Source organism: Engystomops pustulosus, chromosome 5, assembly GCF_040894005.1.
Source record: "Engystomops pustulosus chromosome 5, aEngPut4.maternal, whole genome shotgun sequence".
NCBI classification, from domain to species: domain Eukaryota; kingdom Metazoa; phylum Chordata; class Amphibia; order Anura; family Leptodactylidae; genus Engystomops; species Engystomops pustulosus.
The window spans coordinates 4703627-4716771 of record NC_092415.1 but is presented as its reverse complement, the minus strand read 5'-3'; the positions used below and the strand labels follow the sequence as shown (position 1 = coordinate 4716771).

At 48.6% G+C, this 13145-nt stretch overlaps 1 protein-coding gene across 2 annotated transcripts in view; it reads right to left on the bottom strand.

Moving 5' to 3' along the window:
- The window catches only part of LOC140132377 (cytochrome P450 2C8-like), a 66681-nt gene that overhangs the window by 32036 nt on the left and 21500 nt on the right, over positions 1-13145 (bottom strand). For both annotated transcript variants that reach the window (XM_072151067.1, XM_072151066.1), the window contains exons 3-4: positions 6821-6983; positions 4465-4614 (exon numbers count right to left, since the gene is read on the bottom strand). In XM_072151067.1, the coding sequence (XP_072007168.1) occupies positions 4465-4614; positions 6821-6983 (313 nt within the window). The remainder of the gene's footprint in view (positions 1-4464; positions 4615-6820; positions 6984-13145) is intronic.

Below are 13145 nucleotides of genomic sequence, written 5' to 3'. Positions count from 1 at the left end.
TTTATCATATCTTCATTTATTATTATTTCTTCATTTCTATCAATCCCCAATAATAACTTTTCTCACATCTCCATTTAATTTAACCCCATCCCATCTCCATTTCATCCTCATTTATACACACACATTCAGTACCCGTTACACACACGATTTCATTACAGAATCTGTAACCACACAATCTCATCACCCCACCGGCATGTACTCACCTCGTACCCATTTCACATCTCCGCTCCGTAACCCGCGCAGGCGCATTGCCCCCACATCTCCCTGATCCAGCCGCCTACCAATCAATAAAAAACCGCGTGTCTTCCCGGGGCGTATTCAGTCCATCCCGCGCCGGTGACAGCACGCAGCCCTCTTCCCCGCCACACTGAACGCAGCGGTAAGTAAGCTCTTAGCTCTATCCTCCATCTGACCCCACCGCTATCATTTTTCACCCCGATCTCATTCTGCATTACATTCCTCAGAATTGGACCTTTAGGCAGCACAGCATTTGCCTTAAGACACCGCAGGACTCACTGCAGGTATTTTCCTCTATACACACCGATTATATTACCATATACCTATCTATATATATATATATATCCATATGTTCACCTATTCATTCATCACCAACCATTTAATTTACCCTTCTTTAGCTCATCTATCTCATATATTTATCTATTTGTTCATATATTTATATTTACTACTATTACCATTATGCTCTTTACTAACGAACTATTTGACCAAATACCTGCCCAATCTCAAACTAGACTCCCGGTTTACATTTTACATTTTACACATACACACCTCCTTCATCCTAACCCTGGCTTTAACTCTTGTTTTAACCCTTTTACATTTATTTTGTGTTTTAAATTCGCATTTTATGTTTATGTCTATGTTTATGTTTACTAACCTAGTAACTATTAACTACTAACTATGATATTTTATGTTCTTTACTATGCAACCCCACAGTGTTTGACCTGATGAAGACGCCATTACGGCGTTGAAATGAGGGGTATATATGATATATATGGGGGTACAGTGTGGTCAGTTGTGGTGTGAGGGGTATATATGATATATATGGGGGCACAGTGTGGTCAGTTGTGGTGTGAGGGGTATATATGATATATGGGGGGCACAGTGTGGTCAGTTGTGGTGTGAGGGGTATATATGATATATATGGGGGTACAGTGTGATCAGTTGTGGTGTGAGGGGTATATATGATATAAGTGGAGGCACAGTGTGGTCAGTTGTGGTGTGAGGGGTATATATGATATATGGGGGGCACAGTGTGGTCAGTTGTGGTGTGAGGGGTATATATGATATATGTGGGGGCACAGTGTGGTCAGTTGTGGTGTGAGGGGTATATATGATATATGTGGGGGCACAGTGTGGTCTGATGTGGTGTGAGGAGTATATATGATATATGTGGGGGCACAGTGTGGTCAGTTGTGGTGTGAGGGGTATATATGATATATGTGGGGGCACAGTGTGGTCAGTTGTGGTGTGAGGGGTATATATGATATATGTGGGGGACACAGTGTAGTCAGTTGTGGTGTGAGGGGTATATATGATATATGTGGGGGGCACAGTGTGGTCAGTTGTGGTGTGAGGGGTATATATGATATATGTGGGGGCACAGTGTGGTCAGTTGTGGTGTGAGGGGTATATATGATATATGTGGGGGCACAGTGTGGTCTGTTGTGGTGTGAGGGGTATATATGATATAAGTGGAGGCACAGTGTGGTCAGTTGTGGTGTGAGGGGTATATATGATATATGTGGGGGCACAGTGTGGTCAGTTGTGGTGTGAGGGGTATATATGATATATGTGGGGGCACAGTGTGGTCAGTTGTGGTGTGAGGGGTATATATGATATATGTGGGGGCACAGTGTGGTCTGTTGTGGTGTGAGGGGTATATATGATATAAGTGGAGGCACAGTGTGGTCAGTTGTGGTGTGAGGGGTATATATGATATATGTGGGGGCACAGTGTGGTCAGTTGTGGTGTGAGGGGTATATATGATATATGTGGGGGCACAGTGTGGTCAGTTGTGGTGTGAGGGGTATATATGATATATGTGGGGGCACAGTGTGGTCAGTTGTGGTGTGAGGGGTATATATGATATATATGGGGGCACAGTGTGGTCAGTTGTGGTGTGAGGGGTATATATGATATAAGTGGAGGCACAGTGTGGTCAGTTGTGGTGTGAGGGGTATATATGATATATGTGGGGGCACAGTGTGGTCAGTTGTGGTGTGAGGGGTATGTATGATATATGTGGGGGCACAGTGTGGTCAGTTGTGGTGTGAGGGGTATATATGATATATGTGGGGGCACAGTGTGGTCAGTTGTGGTGTGAGGGGTATATATGATATATGTGGGGGCACAGTGTGGTCTGTTGTGGTGTGAGGGGTATATATGATATAAGTGGAGGCACAGTGTGGTCAGTTGTGGTGTGAGGGGTATATATGATATATGTGGGGGCACAGTGTGGTCAGTTGTGGTGTGAGGGGTATATATGATATATGTGGGGGCACAGTGTGGTCAGTTGTGGTGTGAGGGGTATATATGATATAAGTGGAGGCACAGTGTGGTCAGTTGTGGTGTGAGGGGTATATATGATATATGTGGGGGCACAGTGTGGTCAGTTGTGGTGTGAGGGGTATATATGATATATGTGGGGGCACAGTGTGGTCAGTTGTGGTGTGAGCGGTATATATGATATATGTGAGGGCACAGTGTGATCAGGTGTAGTGTGAGGGGTATATATGATATATGTGGGGGCACAGTGTGGCCAGTTGTGGTGTGAGCGGTATATATGATATATGTGGGGGCACAGTGTGGTCAGTTGTGGTGTGAGGGGTATATATGATATATGTGGGGGCACAGTGTGGTCAGTTGTGGTGTGAGGGGTATATATGATATATGTGGGGGCACAGTGTGGTCAGTTGTGGTGTGAGGGGTATATATGATATATGTGGGGGCACAGTGTGGTCAGTTGTGGTGTGAGGGGTATATATGATATATGTGGGGGCACAGTGTGGTCAGTTGTGGTGTGAGGGGTATATATGATATATGTGGGGGCACAGTGTGGTCAGTTGTGGTGTGAGGGGTATATATGATATATATGGGGGCACAGTGTGGTCAGTTGTGGTGTGAGGGGTATATATGATATATGTGGGGGCACAGTGTGGTCAGTTGTGGTGTGAGGGTTATATGATATATGTGGGGGCACAGTGTGGTCAGTTGTGGTGTGAGGGGTATATATGATATATGTGGGGGCACAGTGTGGTCAGTTGTGGTGTGAGGGGTATATATGATATATGTGGGGGCACAGTGTGGTCAGTTGTGGTGTGAGCGGTATATATGATATATGTGGGGGCACAGTGTGGTCAGTTGTGGTGTGAGGGGTATATATGATATATGTGGGGGCACAGTGTGGTCAGTTGTGGTGTGAGGGGTATATATGATATATATGGGGGCACAGTGTGGTCAGTTGTGGTGTGAGGGGTATATATGATATATGTGGGGGCACAGTGTGGTCAGTTGTGGTGTGAGGGGTATATATGATATATGTGGGGGCACATTGTGGTCAGTTGTGGTGTGAGGGGTATATATGATATATGGGGGGCACAGTGTGGTCAGTTGTGGTGTGAGGGGTATATATGATATATGTGGGAGTACAGTGTGGTCAGTTGTGGTGTGAGGGGTATATATGATATGTGTGGGGGCACAGTGTGGTCAGTTGTGGTGTGAGCGGTATATATGATATATGTGAGGGCACAGTGTGATCAGGTGTAGTGTGAGGGGTATATATGATATATGTGGGGGCACAGTGTGGCCAGTTGTGGTGTGAGCGGTATATATGATATATGTGGGGGCACAGTGTGGTCAGTTGTGGTGACTTGTATGAAATATGTTGGTACAATGTTGTTTCATGGGTGGAGGACGTCTCCTCTGCCTTCTGAACATGTTTCTTAGCAGAATGGGAGAGGGAGAAACTCCAGCTGCAGCGTTGCAATGATTACCCATGGAGATTCTCTGCATTATCCCGTCCTCTCTTGCCTCTGTATTTTTTTGGGTTGATGGCCTTCTTAGGGTATTTGAATGAGTTTGTGATGTTGTAAAGATGTAACATTCTACAAATCACAGACTAGGAACAAGCAGCTTCTCTCGCTGTGGATGACGGGGTCCCTCCTTTGGCCTTCATATGGACAACCTGCTGCCGGAGGGTTCAGTCACTTTTAGTTACTTCGGGTTTGTCAGATGAGTAAGGAAATAAGCAGCAGGTGCCAGATTAACACCAATAACTTTTTAACGCAATTATTTCATTCACATTTTTATTCACTGCTTTAGAATATATAGAATTTATGAAATAATCTTAAAATACTGAGATATTATTTATTATAGGACATAATGAGACTGTGACTGCCCATAATCTCTATAGACTATAACCCGGGCTGCCCAGCGGGGGGCGCTCACCTCCCATCTGTGTCACCGCTTTGATCAGGTGCTTTGATTCCTCCAGGATTTGTCTCTCCATGGACGTCTTCCCCATCCCAACATTCCTCAGAGCGGACATGGTGAACCTGCGGAGCTGACGCCATCGCTCTCCATCGATGCTGGGGAAACCTGCAGATCAGACAACACCATAATCATCACATGGGGGCAGTCTACGAGAGTGCACATCACTACAGTCTACGAGAGTGCACATCACTACAGTCTACGAGAGAGCACATTACTGCAGTCTATGAGAGTGCACATCACTGCAGTCTATGAGAGTGCACATCACTACAGTCTATGAGAGTGCACATCACTACAGTCTATGAGAGTGCACATCGCGACAGTCTATGAGAGTGCACATCACTACAGTCTATGAGAGAGCACATCACTACAGTCTATGAGAGAGCACATCACTGCAGTCTATGAGAGAGCACATCACTGCAGTCTATGAGAGAGCACATCACTGCAGTGTATGAGAGTGCACATCACTACAGTCTATGAGAGAGCACATCACTACAGTCTATGAGAGTGCACATCACTACAGTCTATGAGAGTGCACATCACTGCAGTCTATGAGAGTGCACATCACTACAGTCTATGAGAGAGCACATCACTACAGTCTATGAGAGAGCACATCACTACAGTCTATGAGAGTGCACATCACCACAGTCTATGAGAGTGCACATCACTGCAGTCTATGAGAGAGCACATCACTGCAGTCTATGAGAGAGCACATCACTACAGTCTATGAGAGTGCACATCACTACAGTCTATGAGAGTGCACATCACTACAGTCTATGAGAGTGCACATCACTACAGTCTATGAGAGTGCACATCACTACAGTCTATGAGAGTGCACATCACTACAGTCTATTAGAGTGCACATCACTGCAGTCTATGAGAGTGCACATCACTACAGTCTATGAGAGTGCACATCACTACAGTCTATGAGAGTGCGCATCACTACAGTCTATGAGAGTGCGCATCACTACAGTCTATGAGAGTGCACATCACCACAGTCTATGAGAGTGCACATCACTGCAGTCTATGAGAGTGCACATCACCACAGTCTATGAGAGTGCACATCACTACAGTCTATGAGAGTGCACATCACTACAGTCTATGAGAGTGCACATCACTACAGTCTATGAGAGTGCACATCACTGCAGTCTATGAGAGTGCACATCACTACAGTCTATGAGAGTGCACATCACCACAGTCTATGAGAGTGCACATCACTGCAGTCTATGAGAGTGCACATCACCACAGTCTATGAGAGTGCACATCACTACAGTCTACGAGAGTGCACATCACTACAGTCTATGAGAGTGCACATCACTGCAGTCTATGAGAGTGCACATCACTACAGTCTATGAGAGTGCACATCACCACAGTCTATGAGAGTGCACATCACTGCAGTCTATGAGAGTGCACATCACCACAGTCTATGAGAGTGCACATCACTACAGTCTATGAGAGTGCACATCACTGCAGTCTATGAGAGTGCACATCACTACAGTCTATGAGAGTGCACATCACCACAGTCTATGAGAGTGCACATCACTGCAGTCTATGAGAGTGCACATCACCACAGTCTATGAGAGTGCACATCACTACAGTCTACGAGAGTGCACATCACTACAGTCTATGAGAGTGCACATCACTGCAGTCTATGAGAGTGCACATCACTACAGTCTATGAGAGTGCACATCACTGCAGTCTATAAGAGAGCACATCACTACAGTCTATGAGAGTGCACATCACCACAGTCTATGAGAGTGCGCATCACTACAGTCTACGAGAGTGCAGATCACTACAGTCTATGAGAGTGCACATCACTACAGTCTATGAGAGTGCACATCACTACAGTCTATGAGAGTGCACATCACTACAGTCTATGAGAGTGCACATCACCACAGTCTATGAGAGTGCACATCACTACAGTCTATGAGAGTGCACATCACTACAGTCTATGAGAGTGCACATCACTACAGTCTATGAGAGTGCACATCACCACAGTCTATGAGAGTGCACATTACTACAGTCTATGAGAGTGCACATCACTACAGTCTATGAGAGTGCACAGCACCACAGTCTATGAGAGTGCACATCACTACAGTCTATGAGAGTGCACATCACTACAGTCTATGAGAGTGCACATCACTACAGTCTATGAGAGAGCACATCACTACAGTCTATGAGAGTGCACATCACTACAGTCTATGAGAGTGCACATCACTACAGTCTATGAGCATCAACACACTGAGGGACAAGGATGTAGGTGACTGCACTGCTCTTCAGGGGCGGGACAAAGATAAGAGATACGCCTCCTTACAGAATCCTTTGTCGTAGAGTTTTGCGATGGCGGATATGGGGCGGCCGCTGAACTCCTCAGCATGTTGGAGCAGAGCGTCCTTCACTGCCTCGTAACCACAGATGACCACGATGGGATTGGTCAGCTTCCACACGGTGAACACCGGGCCGTACTTCCTGCTGAGCTACAGGGGGACACAAGGAGGGGTTATAGCATCACTATATACATGTGCCCCAGAGCAGCGCTCTGAGAGAGACCCCAGCCCGCACACTACACCATGAGCACTCACCATGTAACTATCGCAAACTGCCAACACGGCTATAAAATTACAGACAGTCCCCTCTATAAGGGACATATAATACCGCCACATGGTGACCAGTACCAGTACAACAAGATAAATACCATTCACTGATAATAAACAGAACATTATAGAAAGACCAACATCACCAATAATATCACTAAGCAGGAGCAGATACAGTGAGAAATACTACCACCATACAGTGAGGAATACTACCGCCATACAGTGAGGAATAATACCGCCATACAGTGAGGAATACTACCGCCATATAGTCAGGGACAATTCCGCCATACAGTGAGGAATACTACCGCCATACAGTGAGGAATAATACCACCATACAGTGAGGAATACTACCGCCATACAGTGAGGAATAATACCGCCATACAGTGAGGAATACTAGCGCCATATAGTCAGGGACAATTCCGCCATACAGTGAGGAATATTACCGCCATACAGTGAGGAATATTACCACCATACAGTGAGGAATATTACCACCATACAGTGAGGAATATTACTGCCATAGAGTGAGGAATAATACCGCCATACAGTGAGGAATAATACCGCCATACAGTGAGGAATATTACCACCATACAGTGAGGAATATTACCACCATACAGTGAGGAATACTACCGCCATACAGTGAGGAATAATACCGCCATACAGTGAGGAATATTACCGCCATACAGTGAGGAATATTATCGCCATGCAGTGAGGAATATTACTGCCATACAGTGAGGAACACTACCCCCATACAGGGAGGAATACTACCGCCATACAGTGAGGAATATTACCGCCATACAGTGAGGAATATTACCACCATACAGTGAGGAATACTACCGCCATACAGTGAGGAATAATACCGCCATACAGTGAGGAATATTACCGCCATACAGTGAGAAATACTACCACCATACAGTGAGGAATAATACTGTCATACAGTGAGGAATATTACCCCCATACAGTGAGGAATACTACCGCCATACAGTGAGGAATATTACCCCCATACAGTGAGGAATATTACCGCCATACAGTGAGGAATATTACCACCATACAGTGAGGAATACTACCGCCATACAGTGAGGAATAATACCGCCATACAGTGAGGAATATTACCGCCATACAGTGAGGAATATTACCGCCATACAGTGAGGAATAATATCGCCATACAGTGAGGAATAATACCGCCATACAGTGAGGAACATTACCGCCATACAGTGAGGAATATTACCGCCATACAGTGAGGAACATTACCGTCATACAGTGAGGAATAATACCGCCATACAGTGAGGAACACTACCGCCATACAGTGAGGAATAATACCGCCATACAGTGAGGAATACTACCGCCATACAGTGAGGAATACTACCGCCATACAGTGAGGAATAATACCGCCATATAGTGAGGAATACTACCGCCATACAGTGAGGAATATTACTGCCATAGAGTGAGGAATATTACCACCATACAGTGTGGAATATTACTGCCATACAGTGAGGAATACTACCGCCATACAGTGAGGAATATTACCGTCATACAGTGAGGAATAATACCGCCATATAGTGAGGGACAATTCCGCCATACAGTGAGGAATACTACCGCCATACAGTGAGGAATAATACCGCCATATAGTGAGGAATACTACCACCATACAGTGAGGAATAATACCGCCATACAGTGAGGAATATTACCGCCATACAGTGAGGAATATTACTGCCATACAGTGTGGAATATTACTGTCATACAGTGAGGAATACTACCGCCATACAGTGAGGAATACTACCGCCATACAGTGAGGAATAATACCGCCATACAGTGAGGAATATTACCGTCATACAGTGAGGAATAATACAGCCATACAGTGAGGAATATTACCGCCATACAGTGAGGAATAATACAGCCATACAGTGAGGAATAATACCGCCATACAGTGAGGAATATTACCGTCATACAGTGAGGAATAATACAGCCATACAGTGAGGAATATTACCACCATACAGTGAGGAATATTACCGCCATACAGTGAGGAATATTACCGCCATACAGTGACAATAGTCCTGAGCAGAAGGGGGGGGGGACTATTGTGCTTTAGCTGCTCCTGGACCAAATATTGCAAGTAGCAAGGACAATATAACAATATGGAGGATTGGGGAATCCAGTTTGGCCGGGGGTGTGCAGGACAAAGTGTGTTTATTGGGGTGGAGGGTGTGAGTTACAAGGAGCCAGGCAGGTGAATTTCGGATCACTCTACCACACATGACATATGTCTGTGGCCACATATATACAAATATACTTCCCCTAATCCGGAGCTCTGGACACCTGTGCCAGGATGTCAGTGAGGGCAACGCAGTGCACCCTTACCCTACACTTATCTGTACTCAGCAGCTCCTGCCCTCCTCCTCCTCCTCCTGAGTAACTGCACTTATCTGTACTCCGCAGCTCCTGCCCTCCTCCTCCCTCCTCCTGAGTGACTGCACTTATCTGTACTCAGCAGCTCCTGCCCTCCTCCTCCCTCCTCCTGAGTGACTGCACTTATCTGTACTCAGCAGCTCCTGCCCTCCTCCTCCCTCCTCCTGAGTGACTGCACTTATCTGTACTCCGCAGCTCCTGCCCTCCTCCTCCTCCTCCTGATTGACTGCACTTATCTGTACTCAGCAGCTCCTGCCCTCCTCCTCCCTCCTCCTGAGTGACTGCACTTATCTGTACTCCGCAGCTCCTGCCCTCCTCCTCCTCCTCCTGATTGACTGCACTTATCTGTACTCAGCAGCTCCCGCCCTCCTCCTCCTCCTCCTGAGTGACTGCACTTATCTGTACTCAGCAGCTCCCGCCCTCCTCCTCCTCCTCCTGAGTGACTACACTTATCTGTACTCAGCAGCTCCTCCCTCCTCCTCCTCCTCCTGAGTGACTGCACTTATCTGTACTCAGCAGCTCCTCCCTCCTCCTCCTCCTCCTGATTGACTGCACTTATCTGTACTCAGCAGCTCCTGCTCTCCTCCTCCTCCTCCTGAGTGACTGCTATCTGTACTCAGCAGCCCCTGCCCTCCTCCTCCTGAGTGACAGCACTTATCTGTACTCAGCAGCTCCCGCCCTCCTCCTCCTCCTCCTGAGTGACTACACTTATCTGTACTCAGCAGCTCCTCCCTCCTCCTCCTGAGTGACTGCACTTATCTGTACTCTGCAGCTCCTGCCCTCCTCCTCCCTTTTCCTGAGTCACTGCACTTATCTGTACTCAGCAGCTCCTGCCCTCCTCCTCCTCCTTAGTGACTGCACTTATCTGTACTCAGCAGCTCCTCCCTCCTCCTGAGTGACTGCACTTATCTGTACTCAGCAGCTCCCGCCCTCCTCCTCCTCCTCCTGAGTGACTACACTTATCTGTACTCAGCAGCTCCCGCCCTCCTCCTCCTCCTGAGTGACAGCACTTATCTGTACTCAGCAGCTCCCGCCCTCCTCCTCCTCCTCCTGAGTGACTGTACTTATCTGTACTCAGCAGCTCCCGCCCTCCTCCTCCTCCTGAGTGACTGCACTTATCTGTACTCAGCAGCTCCCACCCTCCTCCTGAGTGACTACACTTATCTGTACTCAGCAGCTCCTCCCTCCTCCTCCTCCTCCTGAGTGACTGCACTTATCTGTACTCAGCAGCTCTCCCTCCTCCTCCTCCTCCTGATTGACTGCACTTATCTGTACTCAGCAGCTCCTGCTCTCCTCCTCCTCCTACTGAGTGACTGCTATCTGTACTCAGCAGCCCCTGCCCTCCTCCTCCTGAGTGACAGCACTTATCTGTACTCAGCAGCTCCCGCCCTCCTCCTCCTGAGTGACTGCACTTATCTGTACTCAGCAGCTCCTCCCTCCTCATCCTCCTCCTGAGTGACTGCACTTATCTGTACTCAGCAGCTCCTGCCCTCCTCCTCCTTCCGAGTGACTGCACTTATCTGTACTCAGCAGCTCCTCTCTCCTCATCCTCCTCCTGAGTGACTGCACTTATCTGTACTCAGCAGCTCCTCCCTCCTCATCCTCCTCCTGAGTGACTGCACTTATCTGTACTCAGCATGTCCTGCCCTCCTCCTCCTCCTTAGTGACTGCACTTATCTGTACTCAGCAGCTCCCGCCCTCCTCCTGAGTGACTGCACTTATCTGTACTCAGCAGCTCCCGCCCTCCTCCTGAGTGACAGCACTTATCTGTACTCAGCAGCTCCCGCCCTCCTCCTCCTCCTCCTGAGTGACTACACTTATCTGTACTCAGGAGCTCCCGCCCTCCTCCTCCTCCTCCTGAGTGACAACACTTATCTGTACTCAGCAGCTCCCGCCCTCCTCCTCCTCCTCCTGAGTGACTGCACTTATCTGTACTCAGCAGCTCCTGCCCTCCTCCTCCTCCTCCTCCTGAGTGACTGCACTTATCTGTACTCAGCAGCTCCCGCCCTCCTCCTGAATGACTGCACTTATGTGTACTCAGCAGCTCTTGCCCTCCTCCTCCTCATGAGTGACTGTACTTATCTGTACTCAGCAGCTCCTGCCCTCCTCCTCCTGGGTGACTGCACTTATCTGTACTCAGCAGCTCCTGCCCTCCTCCTCCCTCCTCCTGAGTGACTGCACTTATCTGTACTCAGCGGCTCCTGCCCTCCTCCTCCCTCCTCCTGAGTGACTGCACTTATCTGTACTCAGCAGCTCCTCCCTCCTCCTCCTGAGTGACTGCACTTATCTGTACTCTGCAGCTCCTGCCCTCCTCCTCCCTCTTCCTGAGTGACTGCACTTATCTGTACTCAGCAGCTCCTGCCCTCCTCCTCCTCCTCCTGAGTGACTGCACTTATCTGTACTCAGCAGCTCCTCCCTCCTCCTCCTCCTCCTCCTGAGTGACTGCACTTATCTGTACTCAGCAGCTCCTGCTCTCCTCCTCCCTCCTCCTGAGTGACTGCACTAATCTGTACTCTGCAGCTCCTGCCCTCCTCCTCCTTCTGAGTGACTGCACTTATCTGTACTCAGCAGCTCCTGCCCTCCTCCCTCCTCCTGAGTCACTGCACTCATCTGTACTCAGCAGCTCCTGCCCTCCTCCTCCCTCCTCCTGAGTGACTGCACTTATCTGTACTCAGCGGCTCCTGCCCTCCTCCTCCCTCCTCCTGAGTGACTGCACTTATCTGTACTCAGCAGCTCCTGCCCTCCTCCTCCTCCTCCTGAGTGACTGCATTTATCTGTACTCAGCAGCTCCTCCCTCCTACTCCTCCTCCTGAATGACTGCACTTATCTGTATTCAGCAGCTCCTGCCCTCCTCCTCCCTCCTCCTCCTGAGTGACTGCACTTATCTGTACTCTGCAGCTCCTGCCCTCCTCCTCCTTCAGAGTGACTGCACTTATCTGTACTCAGCAGCTCCTGCCCTCCTCCTCCTCCTGAGTGACTGCACTTATCTGTACTCAGCAGCTCCTGCCCTCCTCCTGCCTCTTCCTGAGTGACTGCACTTATCTGTACTCAGCAGCTCCTGCCCTCCTCCTCCTCCTCCTGAGTGACTGCACTTATCTGTACTCAGCAGCTCCTCCCTCCTACTCCTCCTCCTGAGTGACTGCACTTATCTGTACTCAGCAGCTCCTGCCCTCCTCCTCCTCCTGAGTGACTGCACTTATCTGTACTCAGCAGCTCCTGCCCTCCTCCTCCTCCTGGGTAACTGCACTTATCTGTACTCAGCTGCTCCTGCCCTCCTCCTCCCTCCTCCTGAGTGACTGCACTTATCTGTACTCAGCGGCTCCTGCCCTCCTCCTCCCTCCTCCTGAGTGACTGCACTTATCTGTACTCAGCAGCTCCTGCCCTCCTCCTGCCTCTTCCTGAGTGACTGCACATATCTGTACTCAGCAGCTCCTCCCTCCTCCTCCTCCTCCTACTGAGTGACTGCACTTATCTGTACTCAGCAGCTCCTGTCCTCCTCCTCCCTCCTCCTCCTGAGTGACTGCACTTATCTGTACTCTGCAACTCCTGCCCTCCTCCTCCTTCAGAGTGACTGCACTTATCTGTACTCAGCAGCTCCTGCCCTCCTCCTCCTCCTGATTGACTGCACTTATCTGTACTCAG